Here is an 18,411-nt window from a genome sequence, read left to right on the forward strand (position 1 = left end):
ATGCATTTTTCACACCATTGCCATTTTTCTTCGCGCACTCTCTGTCGGGTTGAGCGCTCACCAACAAAAACTCAATATGTGGTGCAATATGATGTGTTGGGTAAGCAATTGTGCTCAGTTGTTCGCATGATTTTAAAATAAAATGAGAAACTCTTGCGTATTTGACCGATCTTGCACGATTCTAGCCGACAATTTGATTATTTTCTTATGGTTTCGGTGTGAATTCACACGAAATACATTCGCTCGGGCAAATGACTCGTAAGGTCACTGATCTGTGTGCGCTTCCAATTGTGCGTCATTTGTGCGACACTGGTCAAAATATTTTTTGTGTGAAATTTTATTATGCATTGGATCCACATTGCCATCATTCAGTCGGTTTCGTTAAATGCGATTACACTTTCTCTCTTCTCCAACTTTAATGAGAGGTTGTTCGCATGAGAAATCCGCACCGAATGTTAAATAAATTGCCAAAAATTATTTCCTTGCCTTGAAACTCGCCCAATTTCTTCTCTCCTTTTTGGTGCAAATGAAGAGGGCAATTTTCTTGTTATCTGGTTAGCGCCTGTCGCATAATCATTCGATTTTTTTTTCTGGTTGCAATGAATTTCAATTAATTGCTATTCATAACACAAAACGGAGAGCGAATGAGAGACAACGGCATTTTTTGGGGTCAGCACATCAATACATTTTCGTGCAATTCGGAATATAGCATTTTTGGCCACACGCACGCACATTGCATTCAAAATAGCGCGACGAGCAAGAGAGAGAGAGAGAGAGAAAAAACAACGCAGCCATTCGAATTCGAAATTATGAAGAACGACGATGCACAAACAAAGCCGATTTTTGCTGTGTGTTTTTTCTGGTTCGATAAATGAATGCATTGCATTTATGGGTAGCGACGCAATGGAGATGTGGAGTGAATACGTGAATGGACATGACGCGAGGTCAATAATCATATCGACAGTAACGAAAAGAATCGCATTAAACCATATAGCTGGCACGACAAAAAATGATTTTTTACGTAAATGAATTGCGACATTTGCGCATAGGAAAGCATTGAAGCGATTGTAGGCTCGCAAATCGTCATCAGCTGCATATATGAGCTGGTTGTTGTTGTTATTTTCATTGTCGTTTTTTTTTTGCGATTGTTCTAGAAACCAATTGCATTGAATGGATAGAGCGAAGAGAGTGTCGTCCGATGATAAAATCAAGAGTGCGGTTTGCATATACAATGTTTAGCCTTCTGAAAAGCTTTAATGAAATATGACACATGTGGAAAAAGGGACGATTTTTGAGCAGAAAATAAAATGTAATAAATAAATTTGGTATGGTTGATTCAAATTTTTGTGATTATTCGGATGCGGAATGGCACCAGTGAAAAGAGAAGGGCAAAAACTAACCAATAAATCTCTTTCTCACCCATTCGTTCGCAACACTGCTCGGCTTGGCATGAGCACAAAAGATGATGCCACATCATAAATTTATTACCACTAATTCTTTTGATTGGATTCGACGCGACGTCTGTCAATCAAAATAATGGAGAAAAAATCGTATCTGCATTGGACTTGCTCTATAGAAGAATCGTTGCGATCGGTCTGGCTCCGGATTAAGGCCCAATTGCAATCGTATAAATTACAAATCATCTCGAGTCGATAACATGATTGCTAGTAGCTATAAAATAACGAGTACTTCCAATGCCCGATCCCATTTGATTAACGCCTGCGAAAAATACGTTTGCTGCATTTTCAGATCGAAACAACGACAGGAAAACACGTCGATACCATTTGTGGATGGTATTTCGTTTGACTATTAAATCAATCCGGTTGATCGTATGTCTCCTGCGCGATCTTTTGTACTCTCTGTATCACTTATTAAAGGGAGAAACATTTTTTACACGTTCAACGACGATGAATTGAATAACGTGCGATCGTCGATCTTCAATCGCTCACATGCGGTTTTAATTTTCACTCCTCTGCTCTCATCTCATTAATTCGTGCACGCCAAACTGATCCAATGAAAAAGAAGAATCGATAATAATGAAGAGAAGCTCGAATCTTCGATTCCTTTTTCAACTGAATTTTCCGAATAGAATTTGTTGTTATATCTATGTCGACACAAGTACGTCACTCATACGGCCCTTCGATGCAATGCAATGCAATGCAATGCAATGTAGTCCGCATTTCGAATTGATCGAACAATCAAAATCGATAATAAAAGATAATAATATACTATTCGTTACGATTGGAATGGATGTATGTATGTATCTCTCGCTCTTGCTCACACTGAAATTTAATTCAATTTTTCATTTGTTGCATCATTGAGAGTGTGTTGGAGATTCTTGTGAAATGAAGAATATTCTTTGTACGGCACAGTACGGTAACCTTAGAAAACACTACGATTGCCTCGTTTCTCTTTATCGCTCCATCTTTTTTCTCTCTTTTACGAACGGAATTACACATTTCAAAACTAGAACTAGCGTCTCGATGAGATAAGAGACTTTGTTTGGAATTGCAGGTATGCATGTTCTACACATATTCAATGAGTCCGCTTATAATATCCGCGCTTATCGGCGCTATCTACTCTATGTTTTACATTCTTCTATTAAAATATCTCATCCGATTGAGAAAAAATTGTGATGCAAATATGTCTGAAATGTTATGTAGAGAAGGAACGAAAATATTTGCTTGAAAAGTGATTTCGTGATTGCAACGATCGGTCAAAATTAACATTGTTCAAACGGAAAAAATTATTTTTTCTTCATTCTCTCTCAAACAATTCTGATTCGACTGCTTGAAGCCGAGCCCAAAGCCCAAGTTGCCATACGGTTTTCAGTTTGAATGCGAGGTCGATGCCAGTGCCACACATCGTGTACAGTGTACAGTGTACACGTCTTCTCCCATCGTTGAAAAAAAAAAACAAAATAAGAGTGCGTTGTTTGTTCAGCCATCATCGATAAGTGTCACATTGGTGTCACTTTTTGATTAATTTCTGTGTATTTCATTCTCTTTGTTTACGCATACACCGAATGGAGTTGTGCTTCTATCGAGACGGAGTGAACGAGATGGGATGTGAAAGATAAATAAGTATTTCGAATTTTATAGTTTTTTTTCTTTCGCTTGCTTGGTAGCAAAGTTATTGAAAAATTGATTTGACGTCCAACGCGCTTTTGAGTTGCAGTGCAGGAGAGTTATTTTTATGCGATGTTCCAATTTGATTGCAATTTTAGTTGAGAAGCGCCATATGTTTTTGAACTTTGCTCGAATAATCAACGATTCGATTGGCATACATTTAATCGATTTACATTTAAACGGCTCTTTTTGTTTCACTTGATGTTATCCCAATTTTTTTACGGAATAAATCTAATTCAAGTGTGCGTGCACGAGAGCATTTGCCAAAGCACATATAATGTTGGCTGCACTTTGTTTTAACGACAAGGCGCCCACCTACGATTTCCGCCGTTGATAGGATCAAATCGATATTTGTGTGCGCCTGACTTTCGTTTTATTTAAGGCACTTTATGTGATTTCGTTAAATTTAACATCAAACGCCACCACTTCAAATTAAATAAAAATACACACGATATATAGATTTTTCTCCCCGTTGAATGATTAGTATATTAACCGAATTCCGGCCGGGCAAATGTATAAAATTGTTTTGCGTTGGACGTTAAAATGGCGATGATGAACGATTATTATTGGTGTTTTGTGGATTTGCATTGCATGGCATCGGAATCGGATCGAGGCCGAAATAGTGAAACATGAAAAATGGATGTGTTGAGCGACGGAATGTTAAGGTGACTGATAGATATGCCTAATGAGAAATTGCATTGAAAATTAATTACAATCAAGCATTGGCAAGGGAATGTACTGATCAAACGATAACAATGAATCTCGTCAAGACGTAGAAACCCTATTTCAATGAGTTAAATAAATATTGCAATGAGCACACGACACAAAATATAGACGAACGTGAAACACTATGAGATTGAAATACAACTGAAGGAGAAAATACGCGTAGAATAAAACAAATCTGCCGGATCAAAATTCTAGACAAAATCAATAAATATTACCGGATTGAGCGATAATTTTTCGCGTTGTATCATACTTTGCACAATGACATATTAAAAGTGATCGAAGATCGATGCTGCGACGACGGCGGCGACGGTCAATGGTGATGCTTTTGCATGCCATGAAATCCATTCGCAAAGCAAACAAAATCATATCGAAACAAACACAGTTGCACACAGTTTTCATGAAATGCAATCAAAATAATTTGTCATAATTTATCAAGATAGAAATATTGTTGGGCTAAGATTGTGTTTGCATTTATTAATTCAATGTTTTGCATATTACACAGAATCAGCAAAAACAACAACAACAATGGCGACACGAAGCAACCACCGCCACATTTGCCACTGAATCTGACTTTTGATTATATTGTTCGCGTCGCTGAGCGTCAGTAATAAAACTTAAATGATTTAACTAAATTCCATTGCATTGATTTAATTTTGCACGATATTCAAATATGGCATCACATCGAATGATTTATCAGTTGTGCAGACGATATTTTCCATTGCTTCAGTTGAATGCGGCGAATTTCGTTTCATGCTACCACCGCGCATGGCATTGCAAAAACAGCAGCAGCAAACTAAATATTATGTTCATTTGTTGATTTATTCCCCATATCTTGGCCATTTGCTTTCATGTTGTGTGTCTTGAGAGAACATTTACATTTTTATCAATTAAAATGGGACGAATGATTTATCGAAAATTAATTAGAATTTCCAGTTTGTATGCGCTGAAGAACACGCGATTCACGATTTTGCTCCCTGTGTGAAAAATGTGCGTCACAAGTGGTACGGCCAATTTTCGGTCACCGCTTCACTGTGCTGTTAATTGCGGGCGCAGAATTAAAATAAATATTTACGTTTACAGAATAAAAATAAGCCAAATAACATACTTGAAACGCAACCAATGGACCTGTCACACGTTCTACGAACCAAGCAAAATCAGACGAAAAAGAGAGAAAAAAGAGACGAAGTTTTTTTTTATTTACAGAAGTAAACAAAAGCTAAATAAACATATTGGTTTTTTTTTTTTAGCAAATATGTAATTATATCTTTACTCTCGGTGTGTCCTTCTATTCTCTGTTTGAGCTGACCCATTTGGACTGGCTTTGTTGATTTTCATGATCATGCACACAAGCTTAGCTCAACTAATTAAAATGCCGTTTTTTATACGGCAAATCTATAGTCAATGGAAGGAGTTTTCAAATCTGACCTAAGAAAATATTTCGTTGTCTCAGTTCTCCATCGGCCAATATTAAAGGCATTCTCAGTTTATGACTCTTTTTTTTCATTACACTATTTCCTTTTCAAGGAAATGAGCTACCGATCTGAATGACTATTTAAAGAAATAGATATTTAAGAAGAAATACAATTTTTCAACAGTGGTTTCGCTCAGATTGGACAGGAATTCTTTGTTGCACAGAGCATTCAACTCGTATATGACAATTCATTTGCAATAGATTATGTACTGTCGTCATTCCTTCTTTTAATTGCTGCATTTGCTTCTCAATGCATAGCAAACTGTGTTCAGACTAGAAAATAGAATCAAATAATAGCCGCTGAAATGAGTAGCCGCCGCCGCTGTCGATTTAAATCGACTCATTGAATTATCGGTTGTTGATAGTGGAAATGAACGAAATGTGGTCCCTCATTAGGTTTAATTTTGGATTTCATCACATTTTTTAGGTAGATGTCTAATGAAATAATCGAAGAAACACGACCAATATGGGTGGCTGCGTATGTGTTGCTCGTAATCAATCGAACGGGACGAACAAAAACAGTCTAATTTATTCAGTTTTGGTGCCGCGCATCAAACGCACCAAATGGTAGAGAGATAATTAAGAAGTAACGTCAATTTAAAATCTATTGTCCATCCTACGCATTTCATTTTCGTTTTTCATCTCCTTTCTTCGCTTATTCCACTGTTTCCAACTCCATTCGCCCAAACGATCAAATAATATGAGATGAACTGTTTTTTTTTTCCTTCCATTGTGCCGTTTATTCATTAGATCTGATGTTACCGAATATGTTAGCGTTCAATATTATGGATATTAAAAATGAGCGCCGCATTGTGCAAAAACATTTGATTTGATGTAAGGCAACAGATAACTTGTTTATTCTCGTAGATTTTGGAACGATTGGCTTGTTCCATTTTGTTAACTTTTTTCTGTATTTTCGTAGGTTTTTTGATCATTTGTAATTTTTGAAATGTCTTCATTTCAACGGATTAAGAGGCTAGAGGTAATTTTGCCGTCTCAACTTTGCTGAAGATTGGATTATCTTTGAACACGATCTTAGAATATTATTATAAGACAATAAACGAATATTTAAAACATTGGACATTATAATTCAAAGCGTCTACGAACACATCTAGTTCAATTTAATTAAAAACACTTGATCGTGATTAATGATCTATGCGCACTTGCCATATCATTTGATCTTTTGCAAAAGAATAATTATCATTTAAAGATATAATTCTTGAAATCAACATTCAGCATTATTATTAGTTTTTAAAGAATTTCGAAACAAAACAAAAACGATTTTTTGATGGAAAGTGGATCTCGTTGGGCTTAACCCTCTAATGCATGCAACCGCCTCTAGACGAGCAACATTTGAACGCCTGTAGAACTTTAACCATACATCGGATCACATTGCTTCAAAGAAAAATTTTATTCGTCAATGTTTTTTTCTTTATTTTTGTCTTTGGAAATATTTGTCTATGTAGTGTGATTGTAAAGTTGTAAACGAAAATGTGTGCAAAAACAAAAATTTTACAAAATAAATTATTCGAACTTCAAATTAGACACATTTTTGACACTTTTAAACAATGGATTTGATTGTTCTCTGATTCAATTTTGTTGACCCCATATGGTTAACTACTGTTTGGTGAGAGCAACAAATGAAACTATCACTACCATTTTGAGATGAGTCTTTGTGCTCAGTCAAAGGCGGGCAAACATTTTTGAATGAAAGATGTCTTTTGTCTGTTCAATGACTTTTTTCTTCGTCTTTCATTCAAAGATATTTGGTCGGGTGCTGAAATAAAATCAGTTGCAATTCATGGCACGCAAGAAACGCTACGTATCTTTGATCGGTGTTCATAGAACATCGACGCAAAACTGTGTTCGTGTTAGTGTTTCACGCATATTTTTTATGATTGTTTTTTTTTTTTAATATATGCAGTTAAATTTGGTATGAGCCATGGGCTTACGTCAGTTATTGTGTTTGCTTGTTGTTGTTGTTATTGTTGCTTTTTTTTGTTTTGTTTCATAGCGATGAAGAAGTAGACAAATTGGCATCGGTCCTTTCTTTATAGCTTTATGTGTTATTCTGCTTAGTATATCTCTATCTTATTCGCTTGGTCGTTTTTGTTTTATCTTTTTTGCCTTCTTAACACGCACTTTCAAACATTTGTTTTGTTACTTTTTTAAATGTTTTTGTTTCTGTCCATTTTTCATTCGTGTATTCGTCATTCACTTGGCTATGTGTACTTATCTCCTGGTTTGTTCAACATGTGTGGTTTAGCTGATATTGTCTTTTGTAGTTCACACGTTCACTCACCCAGAGTGAATGTGTTGCAGTTTTGCATTTTTTTTTCTTTCAAAATTCTGCATCGATGGTAGAGTGCGTTAAATTCATTCATAGAATTCGGTTTACTTTTCGGCAATGCGCCCACATGTTTCTCATTGAGAAAAGAACGCAGGCGGAAGAAAACATGGGATAGTGATGATTCAGAGGGAAAAAAAGTGCGAAAGAGAAAGGTTCTGTTTCCAATGGTGATATGGAAATAAATCGCCACAGTGTGCAAAACATGCGGTGTCGTTGTTGAGATCAAAACACCACACGAAGAAAAAAAAAATTCGTTTTTCAAACATCTGGCGCAATTAATTTTCATCCGAAAACCTTTAGCCTTCAACACGTAGCACAATGCTTCTGTGAAAGGAGCCAGAGCGACTAGTTGAAGCGTTCAAGCATGGGAACGCACCTACATAAAACTCAGAAATGTGCCATAAAATATCGGTTATTGGAGCTTTTACAGTAAAGTCTGAACGTCGTTTACAATTTGTTTTTAGTACGGTCCAAACAAAAGAAGATTAAAAGAGCATCATAAAGAGATTATACCAACCAAACTTCAAATAAAGTCTAAAAAATGAAATTCGGTTACGGCGCATACGAATAAGTAAGAGAGATGCTATTTATTGGAAAAATAAATCTCTTTGTGATCCTTTAGTGGGATCATGAGGTTTTCGCATCGTTTTCCATACCTTACATTCCCTCCCTTTCTCTGTCTCCATCCATCTCTCTCTCTCTTTTTTTGCTCATGTGATTCACAAAGATGAAATCTTCAAACGATGCGTGAACTAAACGCAAACAAAATGAATGCATTGATAACAATAGAGAGATTTTTATGACACGTCAGTAAACTCAGCTCATGCGTTGTTGCTGTTCTTCGTTATTTCTTCTCATATTGGCTGGGTGCATTCATAAGTATTGTTTTATTGTTTGTCATAAGCAATTTGAAATAACACGTTCACATCTCCTTTTATCTGTTCGTGACATTTTGTGCTTTTTGTTTATTTTGGAAAATCCGATGTTTTTTTCTTCTTATTTTTCAAAACAGTCTCAACGAATAGAACACACAGAAAATGAAAGATAACATATTCACGCAAACATTATCAGGTCTGCACACTGCTTAACTCATCACAAAACAAAAAGAATCAGAAGCAGGAAAAATAGATAAACTGCATATTTTCATAACGAAAACATCTTCTAATTATATCTTGAGATGGGACGATGAATACTTTGCTTGTGGTGCTGCAATAAATGTCGGCTGATGGAACGATTTATCGAATTATGTGTTGATTAAGCGAAAAAAAAATGTGGATGCATTCGATTAAAATGGTCAACAATCTACGAAATTGATGATGCTTCCCAATCAATTTTGGAAGCAAAATAATTGAGCATATCACAGACTTGTCATTCTCGCTTGGTTGCTTACATGATCCAACGATCCGTGATATCAGCAGCGATTCTCCATATATATATATATAGTTTATTGTGCAAAATGTGAGGCAAGATAGACAATTCGATTCCAAAATTTTATGCGAACCACCAGAGATATAAATCAAGCATCACCAATTGGATGGAGAAAACAACAACGCCAAATTCATGTTTAAATCATCGATTTTAACTTAATTATTTTGTAATGAATATGAGCTCGGCAACTCAAATAGAACACTCAATGAGCACAGAACGAAAAAACGTGACGCACAAAAAATTCACTGAACCGAGAAACAGTCAGCCCGATACATTATTTATGGCGAACTAATGAAAATGAGCGTGAAATATTTTGATTTGAGTTGGCATTGATTAGGCGATATGCTGGTAATTTGACGCTTTACAGCTTGTTTTTATAACGTCATGATCTATGCTGATGATTTTTAGATTGGGTCACATGGTGAACACGCTTGTTACTTCAACACGAGACTTAATTGAATTGCAATCAATATATTTCTGTTTTCAAACTGTGAAAAGTTCATTGTTCTAGATTTTTTGTTGTTTATTTGTCCAATTGACTGTGTGTGTGTGTGTGTGCGCGCGCAAGTGCGATCAAATATTTTCATAAGATTCTCTGTTTTGTCAACACTTAATTCTTGCAGTTTATATTGCTTAGGTGGGTTTTGTTTATTTGATATCTCCAAAGATTGATTATGTGTGAAAGTCACAAATTTACTCCCGACAAAATTTCAAACTATTTATTTCATTAACAAAAAATATCGTTGATCTTCTCTTGGTTTATGTTTTTTTTTTTTTCATTTTTTTGTTGATAATTTTCAATACGCGAGTCATGACTTACTCGATCCTACAGATATTTTATTTTAAAAATCCATTAAGCCCAACCAAATGGTTGCAAAATCGGTTTCTAATCACAAGAAAACTATTTGGATTTGATAAAAACTTACCCGGTCGATTCAAGCGACTTTGCGTATCATCATCAATCAATAATGGCATCTGTTTCCGAGCTTCCGTCGGTGAATAGCTCAGACATATCAAAATAATCATTAGATTTATCACAGTGAATTGAGCAACGTTAAAAAACGTGCAGATTCTCATTGTCGGTACATTCATGTTGTCAAAAGAAAAGTAAAACTTCTTGTTGTTTTCGTCTGATTGTTTTTCTCCTTCTTTTTTGTACTACGTTTTTTTTCTTCTTCTTCTTCTATTTCTATTTTCTTTATTGGGTGATAGCCAAAGACCAAAAGAATTATTTTGATTTAAACGTAGGCTTTTTGTTGTAGTATTCTCTTTTCTATTTTGTCGTCTCAGTCGCGCGCAGTCTGTTTATTTTTGACACTTAATTCTATACTCAAAATACCACAACCACGAACTGTTTCGTTCTATTTTATTTTTCATTCACAATACCAAAACGAACAAAATATCCAAAAAGAAGTTCAAAGCAACCGATCAGTTGTCACTCGTTTGAAGAACTCACATAAACGGACGTCATTGAATATATCGAAGAAAAAACAATTGTATAAACGTTATGATTGATTGAAAAATCGAAATTAAACGCGATTTCACATTTCTAAAAATACCAAATTCAAAATTGTCCTGAATGGTGAAAGAAAATGATTTAGTCTTGCATCACTTGCGACGAGATAAAAGTACGCACTTCACGAAATTCAAAACGATTGTAGCATTTATATTATTTTTCGTTGTGACACACCGTCGCTAAAATACGCGATCAAAAGTGAGACTGAAACGAAATCTTCAATCGTTTGTATATATAAAAAAGATTTTCCTCGATCTGTGTGGATGCGATGCGCATACGCCAACAAAACTCTCTGTACACACTTAGTCGGAGCTGTGCCTTTCAATGAACTGATTCGATATGTTTGAAACAACCCCATACAATGCGATCGAGCAAACAAGTTCGGTTCTCAAGCTCTGTTGCGAGCCGACACGGACTTTTCTTTCTCTCACTTCGGAACGCATTCGGAGCGTATCACACAAGCGCACACAACTCACACATGACCATATACAGTGGGCTGAGAGTATGGGCACACATCACGAAACGATTGACTGGCTGTATGTGCGGAGGAGAGTACACACGTGACGGAACCATTCACAATGCGAATTCCGTGTATATAGATATACATACATATACATAGGTAAACATGTACGTACCTTCGCATTCTATGTTTAATCTCTCCCGCTCTGTCGCTCAGCTCACACTCAATAACTCCTCATTGCTCGACTGTTTCGTGCATTTTCGTATTCATATCTACTAAATGTTTTTTTTTTCTTCGTTCAGACAATGTGAGTTATAAACATTTTTCAAAATAAACACAATCAAAGCCAAAGTTAAGAATGAACATTGGGAATGCGGCAACCGATCCCACATTTACAAATCGTTTACACGTACGGCTGTTCGTGTTGTCATTGTCGCAGCGGGCGCTCCCGAGCACGCGAACACAAATCGTAATCGAGCCGGGAAGATATAGTTCCGATCTAGGTAAACAGAAGACAAACGCATGTCGACTAAGGTGGAATAAGAACAATGCATACGATAACGTTAATCGAGAGCGTGAAAGAAATGGAGCATCGAAGCAAAGCAGCTCTACCGACGCTATCGATAAGGCGAGAGAACCGCATAGTTTTGTTGATTTTATCGATAGGCAATCCTTTGGAGTCATAGATAATAATCAGTTATTTTTTTATGGAGTATTCAACGAAAGTAGTCTTGAGCTGTCAATGAAATCGGCCGACAAAAGGTTCAATAAACGTACGGTGTGTCCACATATTGAAGTACTTTCTATGAGTAGCCGTGTGGCGTGCCGATGAAATAAACCAGGGCCATAAATCAATGCGGTGAAATGGTTTGACATATGAATGCATATTTCATGAAAACAACGATGTTCAATGATGAAAACGGCTCAAAACATTGAACAAAATCCATATTTTAATCGAATGACTTTGAATAAGGCTAAATAGTGAGCAACAAGTGGGGTTGAGTTAAAAAAAATATCGAAAAACTGAAACATGTGTTATTTGCTAATCATCTCATCTTTCATCGCACCTTTTGACCAACGTTCAGATTACCTTTTGTTCACTCGATGCGTTGCAGCGACTGACTCAGCCCATGCTCATCTCTTCTTCTTTTTTTTCTGCATACTTCAGTGGTAGTTGCAGTCACTTTTTTCACTTTACTTTGTGTACATTTTTCGTTCTCTCTACTCTATGTGTTTGCGTTTTGTTTTCGTCCTAATAACGTGAACTTGATTGCTTAACACAATATCGAGACGTTTGGCTACTTCATTTTGATAAAAAAAAAATACATTCTCGATCAATCACGCTGATCAAACAAAAATTATCATTGAGAAAAACAACAGATTGTAGTTTTCTTTAGCACCATAATCGTATCAGCGAATTGTGTTTTTTTTTTATTATTAGCTTCGTTTTTCTGTTGCGCGCGCATTCTGTTTTGAAATGCTTCTATTTCAGGCACACACACACACAAACATACTCGAAAGAAATTTAGCAAAACTGCTTCGAATATGCAACCAAAACGGGCAGAAATCATGATCGCTTCCATTTTCGGGTAAATTGCAGTGGATTTTTTTCTTCGTTGCGCGACGCCGCCGCTGGTTAAGATACGCTCGTTGTGTGTTAAGTGCGATGTATTGTGTGTGCGACGAACATCAATACATGTGTACAGTAGTTGTTGCTCAATTTTCTCTCTCCCTCTCTCTCTCGCTCCCTCAACATGTGTAACCGACCAGATTGTGAGTTAGTGGAAAGTGTCGATGTAAAGAAAAAATCCGCATTAATCGACACGCAAACGCAATAATCAGTCTCGGTTGGTCTTTTTGATGTAAAGCGACATGGACACTTTCTTTGTAATCAATCGATGGCATTCATTTTGCATATCATTCGACACACCGAAATGAACTCTTTCTCTCCGTCATTCAACGGTTAATTTTTTGTTTCTCTTTGCTGCACTCCGCTTCTCGCGCGCGCGCGCACACACACCTTCCATTCATGAATGCACGCAGAGTGCAAAATAACACAGGAAAAAAAAAACTATATCGTTAAAAGACAATTATCAACAACAAGGAACAAATTTGCCAACAACAAACACAATTATCGTTCCCGTGTATCGATAACCTGTCGGCAAAGTATATACTCTTTTTTTTCTCATTATTTTCACCTTGTTTTATTTAGCGGTGTGTTGCTTCGAACGCATTTAACTCAGCCACTTCATATAACGTACTGATGAGGTCGTAAAGTGAAATGTAATTTGTGAATAAAAAAAAACAACATGCGAACGAAGCAGAAAAAGGCAGCCGACCGTACCGCAGTGCCCAAGCAAAAAAAAAGAGCACACCGCGATGTTAATCGTGTAAATCGAAATAAAGTTAATATCACCCATAAATATGGGCTGTTGTCTTGCGTCGTCGTTGATAGTTTTCCGAGCATTATGCAAATTTATCGCTAACAATACGAGATTGAACAATAAAACAGCCGAAAGAACATGAAAATAGTTTAACTTACCCGCTCCTTTTTTGTCTTTTTCGTCGTCGGCGATCAAACGTGGTTCACTGTGTCGTCGCCGTATGTTCGGGGATGCTGTAACTGTCGATAGGCTGGCTAAAAGTCCAAACCAGATTATAATTGAAACTGCCGCCAAAATTCGGTACCTTGTTGTTGAAGTCATCTTAGTGGTCATTTGCTTGCTTTCTCGATTCCAAATTCGATTCGCTTTTTTTTTATTATATTTTTTTTTCAATTAATTTTCGTCGATTAAAATTAATACACACTTCCTTGTGTATTTTTGTATGCGCACGCGTTTATACGCTTCTTATCGTATGTTTGTCGGCGAGCGCTCGCGCGCGATGTTTCTTTCGTAATTCTCTATCTTTTCGCAGTGTGAGTACTCACAGATGCAAAATGTCGAATAAACAAAACCAAATCGTTCGGTTTTTAGATTGACATTTAATCGAAATAAAAAGTTTTCTTCGTAATTTTATCGAATTTTTTCATATTCTGTCTCCCTCGGATCTCGGAATAAATCGTTCGATTCGTCGTTTGTCACTTAGCTTATGTATTGGGTGTTTGTATGTGTCACGTGTTTTTCAATTTGCCCTCTATACTGTTGTGCCAAATTTAGCATTAATTGTTGATCGATGAGCCTGAATCGAGAAAAGAAATTTTTGCGTCATCATGCCGATCCCCTTGTTGACAGACAATTTCTATTTTTGTTCTATTGATTGTGTGAAAATCATGAGAAGAATTCTCTCAGACAGTTTGACGATGCATAAAATAGTCATAATCACGAAGAGAGAACTACAATAGACGAAATAATTACATAAATCGAACTCACTCACGCTCTCTCAATCTTGCATTTTCACACATGTGTGCGCGTTCACCAGTTAATACACAGACGACACCATTAATCATATATATATAAGGCACACACAGACAAAACAAGGGGGCTTTCTTTCAAGCTGGCAACGAGTTCAATTTGCATTTCGTCAAAGTAGACAGTTGATTGTCGTCACCAATGGCTTGATTCAGAGATCACTTGATAAATTACAAATATCACGTTCTACGGACAATAATCGTTGTTCGCAGAATGAAAATGATTCGATACTGTTAATTGCACTCTCGGTGTGTGTTGCTTTTTCTTTCTCTTCGGTTGTTTTCTTTCCTTTTTGCTCGTTGCTGTTCACTTATGGTTGTTTCTGTAGGACTACTTTTCATAGCAGTTATTCTGAATCGTTGTTGTTACTTTGCTTACGTATTTTTTTTTCTATCTCACTATTAGTCGATATCGATCAATTTGCTCGTATATAAAAGCAATGCGTTTTCAATTATCGATAAACACTTAGTATCTCACTCACTCACTCACTCACACAGTCAGTCTTGCTCTGTCTCACGTATACGCGCACACAACCTCACTCATTCACTCATCGAATACTCGTACGAGAGACAGTTTGTGTTCTGCTTCGTTTGAACTTAATTCTCGAATCTCGAGTAGCAAGTAGAATTGCTTAATTATCTAATTTAGACGTTTACAGCACTTGTCATATCGATATCAATTACGATATACTGCTTGACATACACGTTCAATTCACTTTATACATAAAACACACGATTCGAATTCTGATTACCATAAAATCTCAAACAATGACATGATTTGCTAATTGCTCGTGGTTTTTTTTTATTGGTTTGTTTCGGTTTCGATACGGGAACATTCCGAAATTAACTAGAATTTTGACATGTCAGAAATACATTTGGCCGAACGAGCAATGTACTCGCATCGAGTTTTTTTTCGGATTTCTCAATGAAATTACGTCAGCTTATTTGTTTCAATCGAATCGACATATTTTTCGGCTAACGTTTTTCTTTATTTGTTTAAACAATTGACTTTAGCCCGGCGAAAATCACTTTTATTTATTCAGATGGTAAACACGAAGAGTTTGTAATGTAAATTATCATTTGTATCAACATCCGAATGTAAAATAATGGGAACAGACATCAAATGAATTAGCAGATACTTGTGTACGGAACGACCACCGACTCTGATAGATTATCGAATGATAAATACATCGATGAAAATGACTTGATTTTTTTTTTAATGTCACACAAATCTCGTAATAATGTGTTGTTGTCGCTTGCTTACGGTACACTAAATACGATTGACTCTAACAAATCGGTTCACCTAAACTGCATAATTAGTAATAGTTCTCTTTCGATGTGAATTGGTTCAGTCTGTGTGCGATGTGATGTTTTGCAGTGTGTTTCGGGTACATAGCTCGGGTGCACGAGAGAGCACATAGTGGCATTAAGTAAAAATCTATCTGCTCTCTATTAACATCATACTGGCTTAGCTAAATACATTCAAACGAGCAAAGGCTAATGCCAAAACCGATACACAAACTGACATAAACACATACAATCTCACTACTCAGCAGAAAACTATGTGCAATATTGTCATTGGGTGCGTGTATAAAAAGTCGATGACAGCGAAAATTTCCACTGATAAATTGAATGTGTTTAAAATGTCAAATCGATGCTACATACAGAATCGCTCTTTCTCTTCCCTTGCTCGATTCATACAGGAAATGTGTGAGTATGACATTTCAGCTGAGTTAATTCAAGAATTGATCAAGTGGCAAATGCAAATCAATCTAATGAGCCTTTGCGTCGAAAAACCAGAACTTTCAATCAAGTGATAAATTCCACAGAATCAGTGAACAATGGAATGCTTTTGTTTTCGCCTGCAATCTCATGAGTGAAGTCAATTTGATTTTGTATTCATGATAATTAGTAAGTCGTTCTCTTTCCAACGTGTGCCGAGAAAAAAAAACCTTCCTCATAGTTCTTAATGAAATAACACAACAGAATCGAAAAAAGAAGAATTGCAATTGTTCACGAGAAAAAATACAAGAGTCATGATCGCTATGCTGATCTGTAATATGTGATGGGTCTCAATTGCATGCACAATTGCCATAGCTGTTCATGTTTTTTTTTTGTTTAGCTTTTTTATTGCAGTCGTCTCGCCGTCAGCCAACCAGCCAGTTCGAACGTTGATGAGCTCACAATCAGCAACAATGATGAACAAGTGATGATTTTCACATTGTACAAACGACCATATGCATGTTCAATACGGAATAAAAGAAACAAACATCAAGTATGCATGGTGCACGCTCATTATTCATGCGATACGTTTTTCATCTAATGAAAGTGTTCAACATCACTTATCTAAGCATTTTGCATACTACATATTGGCCCATGATTTCTTGCTACGAATGGATTTCTCTTTTATGGCCACAAACAAATGAAGCGTTTCAAGGGAAACATTTACAATGTTTGGAACTAGACATTATATCACTGATTATCGAGAAAAAATCGTTGATAAAGTCGGAGAAAAACTGCAAGATACACAAACACATAAACGTTCACACCACATCCAAGATACACATACATATATACATATATATTCAAACCATTCACAGTTCGTTAAATATAAAACAAGCGACATCGTACAAAAATATTGAATTCGAACGACCGAAATTTATTTTGGGATCGTTTGCCAACGGCGACATCAACAAAATAAAACCACGTTTTTTTTTCGCCGACACAGCCGACGTCTAGCCATCTCATCTCATTTCCGAAAACGTATCTCCGTTGATTGAGGTGATGAAAAGTATTCAGCGCTCCAGTTGATCGAGACTTGATGTCGATTCAACAAATGCTATATTAAATTATCGAATGAAATCCACTGCACGCTTGAAATAACCGACGTAAAACTTTGTTTTCGGGAAAATTCATGACACCCGATATAGATTCTTTCATTTATTTTATGGACTTTATAATTTGATGACATCAAAAAAAAAACAAAATACAAACAGGCAATGAATGACACGACGAATTCAACCGAATCACATCGAATGCGGTTGAAAATGAAAATGGAAAATGGTGTGGAAAAGATTGAAAAATATTACGCGCACAATACGGGACACTTGATTTAACAACCGAAGTCTACAGTGAACTGATCGCAGACGAAAAGATTCGCGTGTGAATTCATTTTTTTTCTTCATTTTTTTTGTTACTGTATTGGCCATTTATCTACGATACAGTTCGCACATTAACCAACAACGCACGGTGTGTATGGTGCGCGATAAGTTCTCATCAAACACATTTAGAAAAACGGAGCTGGGTCGATGATGCTGAAACGATGATGCCGCCGACGACATTCTCGTGTATCGGAATGACGATGAATTGTATATACGCAAGTTAAGTGGGCAAATGTATTGGCTAGAACGCAAGTGTTTGAAGTTGTACCCGAATTGGTATGAAGATGATTTGGCTCCTTCATATTTCTCTGTTTCATTTCCAATCGGTGAATAATCACTTATGTCATTAAGCAGTCGATCAAGTGGCTATGCATTTTAAATACACGCTATAGCAAGGAACTTTGATTGGATTTATTCTGAGAAATTGTATGCCGCTTTTTGTGATTCATACCGTGTAAAGAACACGATTACATTACAATGTTTATCAATTTGATAATATCAAACATGCAGGAATTTGGTTTATCAATGAATCATAGGCCTTTGTAAGGCACATTTTAATTGTTTTGAAAAAAAAATCCAGCCTACATTCGTTCAAAAATCATATCTGTGTGTCAAATCATAGTAACGATTTTTTTTTTCAAATGATCAGTCTATCAGGAATTATTAACATTTGAACAGTTTGCAGTTTATCAAACAAAGCTACGAAAGTGATTGTGTCGCAATGTCAAATTTTCTTTAAATTTTCTTGGAGTTTCGATTTCT

At 36.3% G+C, this 18,411-nt stretch overlaps 1 protein-coding gene across 9 annotated transcripts in view; it reads right to left on the reverse strand.

Moving 5' to 3' along the window:
* The window catches only part of LOC129569139 (dorsal-ventral patterning protein Sog), a 60,404-nt gene extending 42,563 nt beyond the window's left edge, over positions 1-17,841 (reverse strand). Inside the window, exons 1-2 of one of the 9 annotated variants that reach the window (XM_055447666.1) lie at positions 14,455-17,841; positions 13,622-14,259 (exon numbers count right to left, since the gene is read on the reverse strand). In XM_055447666.1, the coding sequence (XP_055303641.1) occupies positions 13,622-13,796 (175 nt within the window). In that variant the 5' untranslated portion in view covers positions 13,797-14,259; positions 14,455-17,841. Of the gene's footprint in view, positions 1-10,029 lie in introns of all 9 variants that reach the window. The other 8 variants (XM_055447670.1, XM_055447672.1, XM_055447673.1 and 5 more) reach the window with 8 other exon arrangements.
* Between the last annotated feature and the right edge of the window lie 570 nt (positions 17,842-18,411).

This window comes from Sitodiplosis mosellana, unplaced genomic scaffold (genome assembly GCF_009176505.1).
Source record: "Sitodiplosis mosellana isolate CC-2019 unplaced genomic scaffold, AAFC_SMos_1.0 Smas_scaffold_30, whole genome shotgun sequence".
NCBI classification, from domain to species: Eukaryota; Metazoa; Arthropoda; class Insecta; order Diptera; family Cecidomyiidae; genus Sitodiplosis; species Sitodiplosis mosellana.